At 39.2% G+C, this 17,970-nt stretch overlaps 1 protein-coding gene across 1 annotated transcript in view; it reads left to right on the top strand.

The window, feature by feature from the left end:
- The window catches only part of LOC107563701 (plectin-like), a 100,408-nt gene extending 83,883 nt beyond the window's left edge, over nt 1–16,525 (top strand). The window contains exons 28-37 of the mRNA XM_016248650.1: nt 132–315; nt 1,596–1,753; nt 1,968–2,146; nt 2,560–2,698; nt 2,828–3,184; nt 3,337–3,420; nt 3,498–3,602; nt 3,763–3,861; nt 5,343–8,687; nt 10,083–16,525. Of these exons, the coding sequence (XP_016104136.1) occupies nt 132–315; nt 1,596–1,753; nt 1,968–2,146; nt 2,560–2,698; nt 2,828–3,184; nt 3,337–3,420; nt 3,498–3,602; nt 3,763–3,861; nt 5,343–8,687; nt 10,083–16,391 (10,959 nt within the window). The 3' untranslated portion in view covers nt 16,392–16,525. The remainder of the gene's footprint in view (nt 1–131; nt 316–1,595; nt 1,754–1,967; nt 2,147–2,559; nt 2,699–2,827; nt 3,185–3,336; nt 3,421–3,497; nt 3,603–3,762; nt 3,862–5,342; nt 8,688–10,082) is intronic.
- Nucleotides 16,526–17,970: the final 1,445 nt, after the last annotated feature.

The following is a 17,970-nucleotide window of genomic DNA, read 5'->3' as shown; positions in this document are numbered from 1 at the left end:
CACTTTAAAGAACTCATTATTATGCATTATTTAATTGCATGCAGAGGCAAATGAATGATCTGAAAATTACAATATTAACACACTCATGAATATTAATTAGGTGACATGTTCTGTTCTCTAATTTTCTGTAGTTTAAGACTTTGAGAGTGGAGGAATATCGACTGACCCTGAAGAAACTGGAGGAGCACTATCAGGCCTTCATGCGTGACAGTCAGGATTCTGAGCTCTTCGGTGCTGACGATCGCTTGCAAGCCGAAAACAGTTACAGCAAAGCCACTCAACACTATGATAACTTGCTACGCTCTGTTGAACAAGGTAGGTGTCAGGTTAGGGCGGCGGGTTTGTTCATATGTATAGAAACCATCCATCACTTTCGCTGTTCATCAAGTAAATGGGATTGCACACAGACAAAGCAGTCTTGACCCCAGGAACAACCCTGTTTTAAGGCGTAGCCCTGAGCACGGCTGCAGATTTTTCTGCATGCTTGATGCAACACAAAGGCATTATGGAATTTCAAGAGCTTTGCTATTCTGCTGGATCAAGTGTTTTTATGATAGCACAGTTTGAAAATTCTGGATAGAACCTTCCGTCCACCTCCCATTATGACTGCAAGACTTATTTTTCAGAACCTGTTACCATCAAAAAGGGAAGCGCACCGGGTAAAGATCACAGTGTGGATTTCTTTATTAATAAACTGCAAATGATTTGACCATGTTATTGTTTGCATCACATTTTGCTTTCATCCCCATTGACTCCAATGTGTTGCTAATGGAGCAGTGTGTGTTGCTGTTTCTAAACATTTCTTTAGTTTTTTTTCACTTGTGTGATGACATTTCCACATCATTGAGGTTTTCCTCACTATTTGACATTTTGAAATGCAGTGTACGTACTTAAAAGTGTGCAAATGAACTGATTTACTTGAAGCCTTGAGACATTCTCTACACAAGCACTTGAATGTAAATGCTTCTAACTATGTCAGCTTGATTTCATGTGAAAATATACTTTACTGTTTAAAGGTTTGGGGTCAGTTCGATTTTTGAAAGAAATACATTTTTATTCAGAAAGGATGCATTAAATTGATCAAAATTGACAGTAAAGACATTTATAATGTAATAAAAGGTTTCTATCTCAAATAAAGACAGCTCCTTTGAACTTTCTATTCATCAAAGCAGCACATTTCTTTTCACCTTTGATAATAAGAAATGTTTTATTGGGTACCAAATAAGCATATTAGATTGATTTCTAAAAGATCATGTGACATTGAAGACTGAACACATGAATAAATAACATTTTAAAATATATTAAAATCAGAAACAGTAACTTTGAATTGTAACAATTTTTCACAGTATTACCGTTTTTACTGTATTTTTGATCAAATAAATAAAGCCTTGGTGAGCATACGAGACTCCTTTCAAAATATTAACAATTCTGACTGACCTCAAACATTTGAACAGTAGTGTGCCTATATTGTAGATACAACACAGATCTATTATGACTGAGGAGACCTAAAAGTCTCTGTGTGTGGTTTTGATATCGAATTGTATTTTAGGATCAGTGTTTGAGCTGTTTGAACGCTAAGTATTTTAATTATTCAGGGGAACAGGATGAGTCAGTGTGCAAGAGTTACATCACCCAAATAAAGGACCTGAGACTGAGACTAGAAGGCTGTGAGAGCCGCACGGTGAACCGCCTCAGACAGCTGGTGGACAAGGAGCCTCTCAAAGCCTGTGCACAGAGAGCCACTGAACAGAAGGTCTGCAGAAACACTGCATTCAATATACTGTACATTATATCTGTTTGAACATGATGCCATTGAATTTGCTCTTTTTGGATGAAGAAATCACTTTAAATGCATCTCAAATGAAGAACCTGTGCATGTCAACTGCAGTCATTTTTATTTTCATGAATTGAAATCCTAATATATATATTTTTTCATGCTTTAATACTATTCTCGCTTCATCCTACAGAAAGTGCAGGCTGAGTTGGAGGGTATAAAGAAAGACCTGGATAAGATGGTAGAGAAGAGTGAAGTAGTGCTGGCCACATCTCAGCAATCCAGTTCTGCCCCTGTCCTGCGCTCAGAAATAGACATCACCCAGAAAAAGATGGAGCATGTCTACAGTCTTTCCTCTGTGTATCTTGACAAGTGAGACTCAAGTCTTTTCTATTTGAATCCATTTTAAAATGCAATTTATTCCCGAGATGAAATCCTAAAGATGAATTTCAGCAGCCATTACTCCAGTCTTCATTTTTACATGATTTTTCAGAAATCACTGGTGAAATCAATTATTATTATCAATGTTGACATTTTTGTGGAAATGTTTTTTGGTCAATAGAAAGTTTAAAAGAACTTGAATATATAGAAATAGATTTTCTGTAAGAATGTAAAAGTCTTTACTGTCACATTTGATCAATTTAATGCATCCTTGCTGAATAAAAAATCGTGCTGACACCAGCTTTTTTAGAAGAAATATCCAGTACAGTTGTTTTATTCTTTTCCACATCTTTTTGTCCTCTCTATATAAAATAAAGATTATCCTATTTCTTTTGTCCACAAAGGCTGAAGACCATTGATATAGTAATCCGCAGCACACAAGGAGCTGAAGACATTCTCAACAAGTACGAAAACCAACTGCGTGATGTAAACAAAGTTCCTGTTAATGAGAAAGACGTTGAGGCCAACCAAACACAGCTCCAGGTGCATTGTCTCTCACAAAAAAAAACCCAATTATGCATGAAAAATTGTGTTTGTGGTTACCAATTTAAACTTGAATGATACATGACCTCACAAACATGTTCATTTTCTCACCTTTTTTCTTAACCCTAGAAACTGCGATCAGAAGCAGACAGCAAGCAAGCCACGTTTGACCGCCTGGAAGAGGAGCTTCAGAGGGCTACTGCTGTGAACGATCAGATGTCTCAGTTGCACAGTGAAAGGGACATAGAGCTGGAGCGCTACAGGCAGCTGGTGGGCAACCTGAAGGACCGTTGGCAAGCTGTGTTCGCTCAGATTGACCTAAGGCAGCGAGAACTTGACCTTCTAAACAAGCAGATGCAGGCCTACAGACAGAGCTATGAGTGGCTTATCCGCTGGATAGCAGATGCCAAGCAAAGGCAGGACAAACTTCATGCTGTGCCTATAGGTGACAGCAAAGCCCTTCAAGAGCAGCTGAACAAGGAGAAGGTATCTATATATTTATCTATCTGTCTATATCAAATGCAGGGTTTTGATTAATTTCCAATTCTCAATGCTTTATATAATGACTATCCTATAATATTTTGTTAGAAAATCATGTAGTGGATATTTTATTTTTGTCATGTCCATCCACTGTACAGAAACTGCTTGAAGAGATTGAGAAGAACAAGGACAAGGTGGATGAGTGCCAGAAATATGCTAAAGCATACATTGACGCCACAAAGGTGTGTGAATGTCGCTGCATGCATATTTTATGAGTTATGATTTATGAGTTGCAGTCTGACTGAATGTTCTCATCCAGGATTATGAGCTTCAGCTGGTGATGTATAAAGCTTTGGTGGAGCCCATCGCTTCTCCTCTGAAGAAAACCAAAATGGAGTCTGCATCTGATGACATCATCCAAGAGGTACCTTTGATATGTGATATACATAAGTTTTTGAATCTCATTCTGCTAAATGCATTCATTTACATACTGTATGTTTAACTTAACGTGTTATACTTGGGCTTTTATTTCTTGATTGCATTTTGTATTTGATATGCCATGTAACTTTAAAAACATCTTTCAGTATGTGACTTTGAGAACACGCTACAGTGAGCTGATGACACTTTCGACTCAGTATATTAAATTCATCATTGAGACACAGCGCCGCCTACAGGATGAGGAGGTTAGTGTCCAAACCTAAAGTCTGTTAGTACTCTAGCACTAACTTTAACTCACTAACTTGATCCAGTGTAGTTCAGTTTATGAATGTATGGACATCCGAAATATGTATTCATTTCACTATACAAAGCATACGAGACACAGTTATAAAAGAGTGACACAATACTGAAATTTGCTATTGTTGGTCATGTGCTAGAGGTAAAAGTTGTGAAAATAAAAAATGTAACGGATCGAGGTGCTCACCTTGGTCTTCAGTAATGATAATGCTAGTGGTGCAGCACATCCCATTTCTTTCACAATGTATGTCTTTCATTATTCGTTTACTACTATTGGAGGTGTTTTAATATTTCTTCCATTATAGTGAGCTCTCAGTTAGTATAGGTATCCTTCAGCCTGAAGCAAACTTAAAATATTCTCTCATCCAGAGAATAAATGTTAATGCATGGAGCAACCTGTACCAGGGATGCCACATTTTTTCTCTAATTTAATTTCCTGGTTCTATCTGTTGCTTTTGTAAATAGAAAGCAGTATTCTTACCCATCATTCCTTTGTGCTCTGATTGTTGATTTTGCCTCTGAGTATGCTTCAGCTTGACTGTCACACCTTCCTCGTAGTTGTTTTCTGCACAATTTTGGTTTCCATTTTCCTTTCTAACCTTTATTTTCTTGTTTGCTTCTCTAAACTGCTTGCCAGTGCTTTATCATGATGAATGTTTGTCATGTTTGGGCACTAAAGAGGTAAATTGTCCACAAAATGCATGTTTATCCTCTTCCAGTCCCCCTGTTAATTACATTTGCATTATTTAGAAATACATTAAATAAAATATGAAATAATATATGCATTAATATATATTATTGGATTTGTCGAAATCTACACTGTTTGGCATTCATCAGACGTATTTTTCTTATTTCTTTCCCCCTTATGGTATCATTCTTTTTTTTTTTTTTGCTGCATCACTAAGCTGTTCTGTTGTATGCATGATAATACCTTAAATATAATTTTTCAAATACTTTTTTCTTCAGTGAAAATTTTAAAAGGCTATAATTCCGCATCTTTTATTCAAGCTCAAAACAACTTCTGTAAACCTTTACACTGATGTGAAATATTAAAGTAAACAACTCAAAATTCAAAATTACAAGATAGGATTTTTGAAAACTTGATGACAAGAAAACATCAAGTTTTTATGTAGTTAAAAAGCCATATCCAGTAATAACACCTCATTAGCATGATGCCATTCTGTAGTGTTGTTTTGTCAAGTGATTGTGTCTCATTTTACATACCATACATTGTGACTTTATATTATCCTTCATAAATCTTCTGAAACTACAGAAGTTGATTTTTATTTAGTATAGCTATTTAGTCTGACTGCCCGTAACTTTGTCCATGTACTTACATTTACATGTACTTACATGCATCTGTAATATCTAACTCTTAAATGCTTACCTGTGTCTCTATTTCCCCTACTATTTACCTCCACTAATACAGAAAGCTGCTGAAAGACTAAAGGAGGAAGAGAGGAAAAAGCTGGCCGAGATGCAGGCCGAGCTAGAAAAGCAAAGGCAGTTAGCTGAATCTCACGCAAAAGCTATTACTAAAGCAGAACAAGAGGCAAATGAGCTGAAGATGAAAATGAAAGATGAAGTCAGCAAACGACAGGATGTCGCTGTCGATGCTGAGAAACAGAAGCACAATATCCAGCGAGAGCTTCAGGAGCTCAAAAGCATTTCAGAGCAGGAAATTAAGTCTAAGACTCAACAGGTAGAGGAAGCCCTGCAAAGCCGCACCAGAATTGAAGAAGAAATCCGTATAATCCGACTTCAGCTGGAGACGACGATGAAACAAAAATACACTGCTGAAACAGAGCTTCAGCAACTCAGGGACAAAGCAGCAGATGCTGACAAACTTCGAAAGGCAGCGCAGGACGAGGCAGAGAAGCTTCAGAAACAAGTTACTGAAGAGACTCAGAAGAAACGCAAGGCAGAAGAGGAGCTTAAACTGAAATCCGAGGCAGAAAAGGATGCTGCCAAAGAGAAGAAGAAGGCCCTTGAGGATCTCGAGAAACTCAAGCTCCAAGCTGAGGAAGCTGAGAGGCACCTGAAGCAAGCAGAGCTGGAAAAGCAGCGACATATTCAAGTGGTTGAGGAGGTGGCTAAGAAGACTGCAGCCACTCAGCTTGAGAGTAAACAATTGTCATTAACAGCTAAACTGGAAGAGTCGCTCAAAAATGAGCAGGTAATGGTCATTCAACTACAGGAAGAGGCAGAACATCTCAAAAAGCAGCAAGCCGAAGCAAATAAGGCGAGAGAGCAGGCAGAGAAGGAGCTAGAGACATGGAGACAGAAGGCTAATGAAGCTCTCCGGCTCCGGCTTCACGCAGAGGAAGAGGCCAATAAGAAAACTGCAGCTCAGGAGGAGGCAGAGAAACAGAAGGAGGAGGCCAAACGGGAGGCAAAGAAGAGAGCAAAAGCTGAGGAGGCTGCCCATACACAGAAAGAGATTGCAGAAAAGGAACTGGAGAATCAAAGGAAGATGGCTGAAGAAACAGCTAAACAGAAGCTTGCAGCAGAGCAAGAACTTATTCGGTTAAGAGCAGATTTTGAGCATGCTGAACAGCAGAGAACTGTCTTGGATGATGAGCTCCAGCGTCTCAAAAATGATGTTAATGCTGCTGTTAAACAGAAGAAAGAGCTGGAGGAGGAACTGGTCAAAGTTAGGAAGGAGATGGAAGTTCTATTGCAGATGAAATCCAAAGCTGAGAAAGAGTCTATGTCAACCACTGAAAAGAGCAAACAACTGCTTGAATCTGAGGCCGGCAAGATGAGGGTGCTGGCTGAGGAGGCAACTAAACTGAGGTCAGTTGCAGAAGAAGCAAAGAAACAAAGGCAGACCGCAGAAGAAGATGCTGCCCGCCAGAGAGCAGAGGCTGACAAGATACTCAAAGAAAAGTTAACAGCTATCAATGAAGCAACCCGTCTAAAAACTGAAGCTGAGATTGCTTTGAAAGAGAAGGAGGCTGAAAATGACCGTCTAAAGAGAAAAGCCGAAGACGAGGCCTACCAGAGGAAAGTTCTTGAAGATCAAGCGGCACACCATAAGCAAGAGATCGAAGAAAAGATTGATCAGCTAAAGAAGTCTTCAGACACTGAGCTTGACAGGCAAAAGAAAATCGTAGAAGAAACCTTGATGCAGAGAAAAGTGGTGGAGGAGGAGATCCACATTCTCAAACTCAATTTCGAAAAGGCTTCAACTGGCAAACGGGACCTTGAACTTGAGCTTAACAAACTGAAGGGCATTGCAGAGGAGACACAAAAGAGCAAAGCGAAGGCCGAAGAAGAGGCAGAGAAATTCAGAAAACTTGCTTCAGAAGAGGAGAAAAAAAGGAAAGAGGCAGAGGCCAAGGTAAAAGAAATCCAAGCTGCAGAAGAAGAGGCAGCAAGGCAACACAAAACTGCTCAAGAGGAGGTTGAGCGTCTTATAAAAATAGCGGAAGATGCCAAAAAGCAGAAGGAGCTTGCAGAGAAAAAAGCTGAGAAACAGGTCATTTTAGTAAAAGAGGCTGCACAAAAGTGTTCCGCTGCTGAACAGAAAGCCCAAGATGTTCTTCTCCAGCAAAATAAAGACAGCATGTCTCAGGATAAACTCAAGGAAGAGTTTGAAAAAGCAAAGAAACTGGCACAAGATGCAGAAAAGGCTAAAGACAAGGCTGAAAAAGAGGCTGCTTTGTTGCAGAAGAAAGCAGAGGAAGCAGAGCGTCAAAAGCAGGCAGCTGAAGCTGAAGCTGCCAAACAGGCAAAAACCCAGGAAGATGCTGAAAAACTGAGAAAGGAAGCTGAAAAAGAAGCTTCCAGACGGGCTGAGGCAGAAGCTGCTGCTTTAAAACAAAAACAAGAGGCGGATGCTGAAATGGCCAAGTACAAAAGGCTTGCAGAAAAGACCCTGAAGCAGAAGTCTTCGGTTGAGAAGGAGTTAGTGAAGGTTAAAGTGCAACTTGATGAGACAGACAAACAGAAAGCAATCCTTGATGATGAACTTAAGCGACTTAAACAAGAGGTCAGTGATGCTATGAAGCAAAAGGCACAAGTAGAGGATGAGCTCTCTAAAGTCAAGATTCAGATGGAGGCTTTACTAAAACTGAAACTTAAAATTGAAAAGGAAAACCAAGAGCTTATGAAGAAAGATAAAGACAACACAAAGAAACTTCTTGAGGAAGAGGCTGAGAACATGAAAAAATTGGCGGAGGAGGCAGCACGGCTCAACATTGAGGCTCAAGAAGCTGCAAGATTACGACAGATTGCTGAGTCTGATCTTGCCAAACAGAGGGAACTGGCTGATAAGATGCTGGAAGAGAAAAAGCAGGCCATTCAGGAAGCCAAAAAACTAAAGGCTGAAGCTGAAAAGCTCCAGAAACAGAAAGATCAGGCACAGGTAGAGGCTCAAAAGCTGATGGAGGCCAAAAAGGAGATGCAGCAGCGTCTGGAGCAGGAGACTGACGGTTTCCAGAAATCCTTAGAGGCTGAACGCAAGCGGCAATTAGAGATTACCGCAGAGGCTGAAAAACTGAAGATCAAGGTGGCACAGCTAAGTGATGCTCAGTCAAAAGCAGAAGACGAAGCCAATAAATTCAAGAAACAAGCAGATGAAATCAAAACCCGCCTACAAGAGACAGAAAAACAGACTTCAGAAAAACATACTGTTGTTGAGAAACTGGAAGTACAGAGGCTGCAGAGCAAAAAAGATGCTGATGATCTGCATAAAGCAATTGCAGAGCTTGAGAAAGAAAAGGAAAAACTGAAAAAAGAGGCAGCTGACTTACAAAAACAATCGAAAAAGGTATTGTGTTATATGTTGTAGTACTGTGGCCTAGTGTTTTACATCTTATCCTTAATCCCCATAATTAACAATTAACAGTTTTCATACAACTTGTGAACCTTTGTTCATGGAAATTGCATGTTGCCAGTCACAGTAATAACAAACCCTGCGATTGTCATGAACAAAGATGTTCTGGTCCCCTTTTATATTACAGTGTCCATGATAGAGTATAAATAATTACTGAATAGTATAAATGCAGTTTAGTATACAGTTATGTTGTACAGCCCATATTTGCAAGGTATTGGTATCACTATTTATTTTTTTATTAATATAATGTCTGTAACTTGGACACTATAATGTGTTGTAATTTTCTAAAATTTCTATAATTTATTTATTAAATGAACTAATTGTAGTTCAGCTATTACGTTAGATATTAGTGTACCTTTTGATTAATCTCTATTGTAGTATGCAGTGAAGTTGTCATTTATATATGGTACTGTATTAATTGGATTCTGTGGTTACAGTGATTTCCATTGAAAAGACAATTATCCTAAATGTATAGTTCACCTCAAGGTATTGGTATCACTATTTATTTTTTTATTAATATAATGTCTGTAACTTGGACACTATAATGTGTTGTAATTTTCTAAAATTTCTATAATTTATTTATTAAATGAACTAATTGTAGTTCAGCTATTACGTTAGATATTAGTGTACCTTTTGATTAATCTCTATTGTAGTATGCAGTGAAGTTGTCATTTATATATGGTACTGTATTAATTGGACTCTGTGGTTACAGTGATTTCCATTGAAAAGACAATTATCCTAAATGTATAGTTCACCTAAAAAAAATCTTTCATAATTTTCTCACATTCCAAACCTGTATGACTTTCTTCTGTGGAACTCAAACAAAGATATTTAAAAGAATGTATCAGTATTTTTTCTATACAGTGTAAGTCAGTGGGTCCAATGTTATTTTACAACCCATTGACTTTATGGAAAAAAACAACTGAAACATTCTTCAAGATATTTTGTGTTCTACAGAAGCAAGTAAGTTTGTGACAAATGAGTAAATGATGACTGATTTTTAATGTTTAGGTAAACCATACCTTTAAGATGTGTGTTTACTTAATTTTCTTTTCAATGGAAATCACTGTAACCATAGAATCACATGAACACATCACACTATATAAATATGACACCACAGCATACAAGAGAGATTAATTCAAAGGTACATTGACAGGTGCAAGGTATGGTCTAATTATATAAGAAAAATATAACTGCATCTCAAAACGTAAAATTATCTATACATATTATAGAATTTTGGATTTGATTTGTGCAGTTATATTTTTCCTTGTACGGTGATTGCTGTGTCATGCATTGAAATAATTATTGTTTTATACCTTTTTATCACAGATGGCCAATGTACAACAAGAACAGTTACAGCAGGAAAAGACTATCCTCCAGCAAACTTTCTTAGCAGAAAAAGAGACACTGCTGAAGAAAGAGAAAGCTATTGAGGCAGAGAAAAAGAAGTTGGAGAAGTTATTTGAAGATGAAGTGAAGAAGGCTGAAGCACTCAAAAATGAACAGGAGCTTCAGAAGCAGCAAATGGAGGAGGAGAAAAAGAAACTGCAGGCTGCCATGGATGCTGCTATCAAAAAGCAAAAGGATGCTGAGGAAGAGATGCACACCAAACAAAAAGAAATGCTAGAACTTGAAAAGAAAAGAATTGAACAAGAGAAACTTTTGGCAGAGGAAAACAAGAACTTGCGAGAAAAACTCCAGCAGCTTCAGAGTTCACAGAAGCCATCCCACACCAAGGAGATTGAAATTCAAACTGACAAGGTCCCTGAAGAAGAGTTAGTTCAAATGACCATGGTAGAAACAACAAAGAAGGTCCTAAATGGCTCTACAGAATTGGATGGTGTGAAAAAAGATGTACCCCTGGCATTTGATGGAATTAGAGAGAGGGTGCCTGCAAGCAGACTTCATGAGATTGGTGTGCTTAGCAAAAAAGAATTTGACAAGCTTAAGAAAGGCAAAACAACTGTGCAAGAGCTTTCTAAGAATGACAAGGTCAAGATGTGCCTAAAAGGTAAAGACAGCATTGGCGGTGTAGTAGTTGAACCCAACCAGAAAATGAGTATCTATCAAGCTATGAAGGACAAGAAGATTCCACAAAGCACAGCTTTGATGCTTCTCGAAGCCCAAGCTGCATCTGGTTACATAATTGACCCCATTAAGAACAGAAGGCTCTCTGTCAGCGAAGCTGTAAAGGATACCTTGATTGGACCTGAGTTGCACACCAAGTTGTTATCTGCCGAACGGGCTGCCACAGGATTCAAAGATCCATTCACTGGAGATACAATATCACTATTTGAAGCAATGAAAAAAGGTTTAATTGCAGAGGACCAGGCCACTAAACTTCTTGATTCTCAATATTCAACAGGTGGGATAATTGATCCTGTCAATAGCCACCGTGTACCTGTCCAAATGGCATGCACACAAGGTCAACTCGATGAAGACCTAAGCAAAATTCTTTCTAGCCCTCCTGCTGACAAAAAAGCATTCAGTGACCCCAGCACTCAGGATAGCCTCACTTATGGTGAGTTGCTGGAGCGATGCAAACCAGATCCTGAGACAGGCATTCCATTACTACCAGTCACAGAACAAGCAGCCCAAATTGAAAGAATTTATACAGATGAGGAAACTAAAGATGTATTTAGTAAGGCTAACTTAACAGTTCCATTTGGAAGATTCAAAGGAAAGACTGTCACAATCTGGGAGGTCATAAACTCTGAGTACTTCACTGAAGATCAGAGAAAAGATCTTATCCGTCAATACAAGACAGGCAAAATTACAGTTGAAAAAATCATTAGAATTGTAATAACTGTTGTAGAGGACAAGGAGAACAAGAAGGAACCTGCATTTGATGGTTTGAGATCATCAGTGCCAGCGTCTGAACTTCTGGATGCAAAAGTTATTAATAAAGATTTATTCAACAAATTGCACAATGGAAAAGCTACACTTAAAGAGGTGTCTGAGCTTGAACCCATCAAGAAAGCCCTAAAGGGGACACACAGTATTGCTGGAGTGCAGATTGAGTCAACTTCTGAAAAGATGTCTTTCTACGAAGCCATGAAGAAGGACTTACTTGGAACAGAGCCTGCACTAAACCTTCTGGAGGCCCAAGCTGGAACAGGCTTCATAATTGATCCAGTGAAAAACCAAAAGCTCACAGTTGATGAAGCAGTCAAAAGTGGTGTTGTTGGCCCAGAGCTGCATGAGAAATTGTTGTCTGCAGAAAGAGCTGTTTGTGGATACAAAGATCCGTATACTGGAAAAACTGCATCCCTGTTTGAGGCAATGCAAAAAGATCTCATTAAGAAAAACCAAGGTGTCCGTCTGCTGGAAGCTCAACTTGCAACTGGAGGAATTATTGACCCTGAGAAAAGTTATCGCATCACTCCAGAAATTGCATATAAACGTGGTTACCTAAATGAGGAGATGAACCAAAACTTAAGCAGCCCATCAGACTCCAATACAGTATTTGTTGACCCTAACACACAAGAAAATGTCACTTATGCTGAACTGCTTAAAAGATGCATCACTGATAAGCAGACTGGTCTTCCATTGCTGCCACTATCAGAAAAAGCAATCAAGTCAAAGGAAATGGAAACAGTTTCTGACACACAAATTAAAGAGACCTTAAGCCATGCTACGGTTGAGTTACACAGTGGACTTTTTAAAGGAAGAAAAATCACCATTTGGGAGATTATCAACTCTGAATATTTCACAGAAGAACAAAGGATTGAATTTATTCGGCAGTATACATCAGGAAAAATCACTATTGAAAAACTGATCAAGATTGTGATTGCTACAGTGGATGAAAAAGAAAAGAAGGGACAGCACAACTTTGAAGGTTTCAGAGGTTCTGTACCAGCCAGTTCTTTGCTTGAATCTAAAATCATTGACAAGGATACCTATGAAAAAATCCAACAAGGCAAAAATAAACCTGCAGAAGTTAGTGACTCCATCAAACGCTACCTGCAAGGTTCTGATTGTATTGCTGGGGTATTTTTAGAAAAAAACAAGGAAAAACTCAGCATTTACCTAGCCATGAAGCAGAAACTACTGACATCAAACACAGGTCTGTCCCTGCTAGAAGCCCAAGCAGCTACTGGCTACATAGTTGATCCCATCAGGAATGAGAAATTTACAGTGGATGATGCTGTTAAGGCTGGCGTTGTCGGTCCAGAGCTTCATGAGAAACTGCTATCTGCAGAGAAAGCTGTTACTGGTTACAAAGATCCATACACTGGTAATAAGATCTCTCTTCTTCAAGCAATGCAAAAACAGCTTGTTCTAAGAGAACATGCCATACCTCTTCTAGAGGCTCAGGAGTCTACTGGAGGAATAATTGATCCAGTAAATAGCCATCGACTTCCCAGTGATGTAGCCATTCATCGTGGTTACTTCAGCAAGCAATTATCCAAATCTTTTAAAGACCCCACAGATGACATCAAAGGTTTCACTGACCCTAACAAAGATGAGAATGTCACATACAAACAATTGAAAGAGAGGTGCATGACCGATCCGGAATTTGGAATTGTCTTGTTACCACTTTCTAAAGCCCAGACTCCAGAGAAAGCTGAGAAATCCTATGTTTACACTGAGGAGCAAGCACAAATGGACTTAGCTAGCACTCAAATTGACATACCACATGAGAGTTTTGCAGGGAAACAAGTGACATTATGGGAAGTCATGAAATCAGATTTGCTTCCAGAAGAAGAAAAACAAAGTCTTCTTGAACAGTACCGCTCAGGCAAAATCTCAAAAGAGAGAATGGTCATTATTATAATTGAAATTATTGAACAAAGAGAGATCATCAAGATTGAGCAGAGTATGTCGTGTGATGTCATCAGACGGCGGGTTACTATTGATGAACTTTACAGAGCTCGCATTATAGACCTCGAAACTTACAACCTGCTCAAACAAGGCAAGAAAACGATCCGGGAGGTTATGGAGATGCCAAGTGTGAAGCAGTATCTTTTTGGAACAGGCAGCATTGCTGGAATACTCTCAGATAACTATGCTAAGGTTAGTATCTACCAAGCCATGAAGAGAGGTCTCGTAAAACCTGACATTGGCATAGATCTCTTGGAGGCACAAGCAGCCACAGGATTCATCACTGACCCTGTGAAAGATGAATTGTTGACAGTTGATGAGGCCGTCCGGAAGGGTCTCGTTGGCCCAGAGATCCATGACAAACTCTTGTCTGCTGAAAGAGCAGTCACAGGTTACAAGGATCCCTATAGCGGTAAAGTAATTTCATTATTCCAAGCCATGAAAAAGGACCTCGTGCTTGAGGATTATGCCTTGAAGCTTTTGGAGGCCCAGGTAGCAACAGGTGGCCTCATGGATCCAGAGTACTATTTCCACCTCCCAATTGATGTCGCCATGCAACGTGGTTACATAAACAAAGAAACCAGTGACAGGATATCTGATCCAAGTGGAGATGTCAAACAGTTTACTGATCCTACGACAGAAGAAAAGCTGTCCTATGCACTACTTCTTAAAAGATGCAAAGTTGACAAAGAGAGTGGCTTACGATTGTTGTCTCTGGCAGACAAGAGACTTCTATTTAAGGGCCTTAGAAAGCAGATCACCCCAGATGAGTTGTTGCGCTCTCAAATTATTGATCAGAAAACCTACACAGCACTCATGGAGGGTACCATTTCTGTAGAGGACCTTAGTAAAGACCTGAAGAAATATCTTGAAGGCATCAGCTCTATTGCAGGTGTCTATGTAGAGGCTACCAAAGATCGACTGTCAGTCTACCAAGCCATGAAAAAAAACATGATCAGACCAGGAACTGCCTTTGAACTTCTGGAGGCTCAAGCAGCTACTGGGTATGTGATTGATCCAATCAAAAATCTCAAAATGAATGTCCATGAAGCTGTAAAAATGGGAGTCGTGGGACCAGAATTTAAAGATAAGCTCCTCTCTGCTGAACGAGCTGTGACCGGCTACAAAGATCCATACTCTGGCAAGGTGATCTCCCTGTTCCAGGCTATGAAGAAAGGTCTTATTCTAAAAGACCATGGTATCCGTCTGCTTGAGGCTCAAATAGCCACCGGTGGAATCATTGATCCTGAAGAGAGCCATCGCCTGCCTGTTGAAATGGCCTACAAACGGGGTCTCTTTGATGAGGAGATGAATAGTATTCTCACAGATCCCTCTGATGACACAAAGGGGTTCTTCGATCCAAACACAGAGGAGAATTTGACCTATCTCCAGCTCATGGAGCGCTGCATAACAGACCCTGAAACTGGACTTTCTCTTTTACTGCTAAAAGAAAAGAAACGGGAAAGAAAGACATCCTCTAAGTCTTCAGTCCGCAAACGTAGAGTTGTCATCGTAGATCCAGAAACGGGAAAAGAAATGTCTGTGTATGAGGCATACCGCAAAGGACTCATTGACCATCAAACATACATTGAGCTTGCAGAGCAGGAGTGTGAATGGGAAGAAATTACCACCTCATCATCAGATGGTGTTGTTAAGTCTATGATCATTGACAGAAGGTCTGGACGGCAGTATGACATTGATGATGCAATCTCCAAGGGCCTCATAGACCAGTCTGCTTTAGACCAGTACCGTGCTGGTACCCTTTCCATCACTGAATTTGCAGACATGCTCTCTGGTAATATGAGTGGCTTCAGATCTCGATCATCTTCCTTTGGATCCAACTCATCCTATCCCATGAGTCCAATTCCATCCATAAAGACGCCAGCTACAACCTGGACTGATCCAGCCGAGGAAACTGGACCAGTAGCTGGAATCTTAGATACAGATACTTTGGAAAAGGTGTCAATTACGGAGGCTATGCATCGGAATCTAGTTGACAACATCACTGGTCAAAGACTACTTGAAGCACAAGCCTGCACAGGAGGAATTATTGACCCAAACACTGGAGAGAAATTCCCTGTTGCTGATGCAATGAACAAAGGGCTGGTGGACAAGATCATGGTTGATCGTATCAACCTAGCTCAGAAAGCTTTTCAGGGATTTGAAGATCCAAGAACCAAAACAAAAATGTCTGCCGCTCAAGCCTTAAAGAAGGGTTGGCTCTACTATGAAGCTGGCCAACGGTTCCTTGAAGTCCAGTACCTAACAGGTGGTTTAATTGAACCGGATGTTTCAGGAAGAGTATCATTGGATGATGCTGTCAAGAAGGGCACTCTGGATGCACGCACTGCACAGAAACTGAGAGATGTCAGTGGATATTCAAAATATCTCACCTGCCCCAAAACAAAACTCAAGATCTCATACAAGGATGCCATGGACAGAAGCATGATCGAGGAAGGATCTGGCCTGAGGTTGCTAGAGGCATCCTCTCAGTCAAGTAAAGGCCTTTACAGCCCATACAGCATCAGTGGCTCTGGATCAACTTCAGGGTCTAGGTCTGGATCCAGAACTGGTTCAAGATCAGGCTCTAGAAGGGGAAGTTTTGATGCTACAGGCTCAGGTTTCTCCATGGGTTTTTCCTCATCTTACAGCCCCACTAGCTATGGCCGTCGTTATGATTCAGGGGCACATGGTGGACTTCAGATGGATGAGCTAAAGCAAGCCCTTTTAGCTTTAGCATCAGGCAGGAACTGTTGCTATGATGAAAAGAGAATGTTCACATTATCACAAACTCAGCCCTCTTTAGTTGCTTAATTTATGTACACAAAAGGACATTTATCCTGCTCTGCATGATATTGCTAATGGGCTTTTTTAATGATGGGAATAATAATGCTATAAAGGACTGGCTTTAATATTTTATTTTATTTTTATATATTTAGTTAAATATACAGATGTGTCCTTTTCATTTTGACATGACAGTATAAAATTATATCATAAACAGTTTATTCTGCACAACATTCATGGCAAATCATTTTCATTTTTTGTATTCAGTCTTTTCATTTATTAGTAGTGTTAAATACTTATAGCCTCTCTTTTTGTATTACCTTGTAAACTGGCACATGAATAATATTGAAGTTTTAAGAATGTTTAGATTTCTTGGAGAGGACATGGTAATGCTACAAATGAGATGTACAAGTTATTTGTTACATATTTTTGTGTGTTTATGTAAAGATCCCTAGGGTATCTGTACACATTTGGTTGTATTTTAACAAGGAACATTTTAAGCCAGCATGGTAAAAAAAAAATGTAATAAAAAAAAACAAGGCGGAGCTGTTACAATCTGCAGAGCGGAATAAAGTCCATTTGGACACTTATGATTGGGAGCATGTCAATAAACAAAAATGACACGTCTTGGCAGCACTGCCATGGACGTTGTTCTTTAGAAATCCATTCTCTTCTCATTATTTGGAAACTATAAAACTATAAACTGAACTATGCAGTCTTACTAGATAAAGATTCTTGCAGAATTTGCCACAAATCACTCTAAAGATGACAATGAAACATCTTTAAAAGGAATAAGTGGCTCACATCCCAACCATAATTTGCCTCTGGTCCTTCATCTGATTCAACGGGGACCTCACTTCCGCCTTGACCTTGTGTGGCATCTGCATTAATTTTCTTGTAAATGTAATGTGCACCCTCATTAGACTTAATGCCTAAAGACAATAATTGTCTAATTGCGGATTATATAGAACGTAACAATGTAGGATTTTCATTGTTTATTGTTGCATAAAAGTAGCATATGGGACACTCCCTTCTCTGTTTAAATAGCCTGGCCAATAATGTCAATTCAAACATTTTTATTAATTTTTTTGAAAAACTCATGCACTGTGTAGTTATCAAATGAAAGCCTCTTAATATCAAAAGATATCTTGAATATGCCCAGACTACCTTTTTAAAATCAAGTCTCCATTTGTTATGATAATTTGCTTTGTTTTCAATCACTAAATAGCTCCCTATCTTTCACTGCCACTTGAACTCCACCTGTGTGTTTAGAGCGTATGGAATGGATTGCTCCTTTCAAACGAATCACAGTCAGTGTGATCTTTCAACCAACAGACATGTTCCACTACCTTTATTTATGCTCCATTTTCAGCTTTGCTTATTAATTGTTAGATTTATTTGGTTTATTAGAATTAAAAACGCTAATGGTCTATAGAAGAAATCAGACTGGTCAACTGATATTCACTCTTACTGGTCAATTTGAACACTAAATCTTAAGTGTTTTAGTGTAGTACTAGAAACACTGGTGTGTAAATCATAGTATATTCACTTTGTATATCATTTGCAATACAGCCTTGTGTGTTGGTGCAGTGATGTAGGCCTACTGACA

The sequence above is a fragment of the Sinocyclocheilus grahami genome, unplaced genomic scaffold, assembly GCF_001515645.1.
Source record: "Sinocyclocheilus grahami isolate Dianchi unplaced genomic scaffold, SAMN03320097.WGS_v1.1 scaffold887.1, whole genome shotgun sequence".
NCBI lineage: Eukaryota > Metazoa > Chordata > Actinopteri > Cypriniformes > Cyprinidae > Sinocyclocheilus > Sinocyclocheilus grahami.
This window is presented reverse-complemented; position numbering and strand designations above follow the sequence as displayed.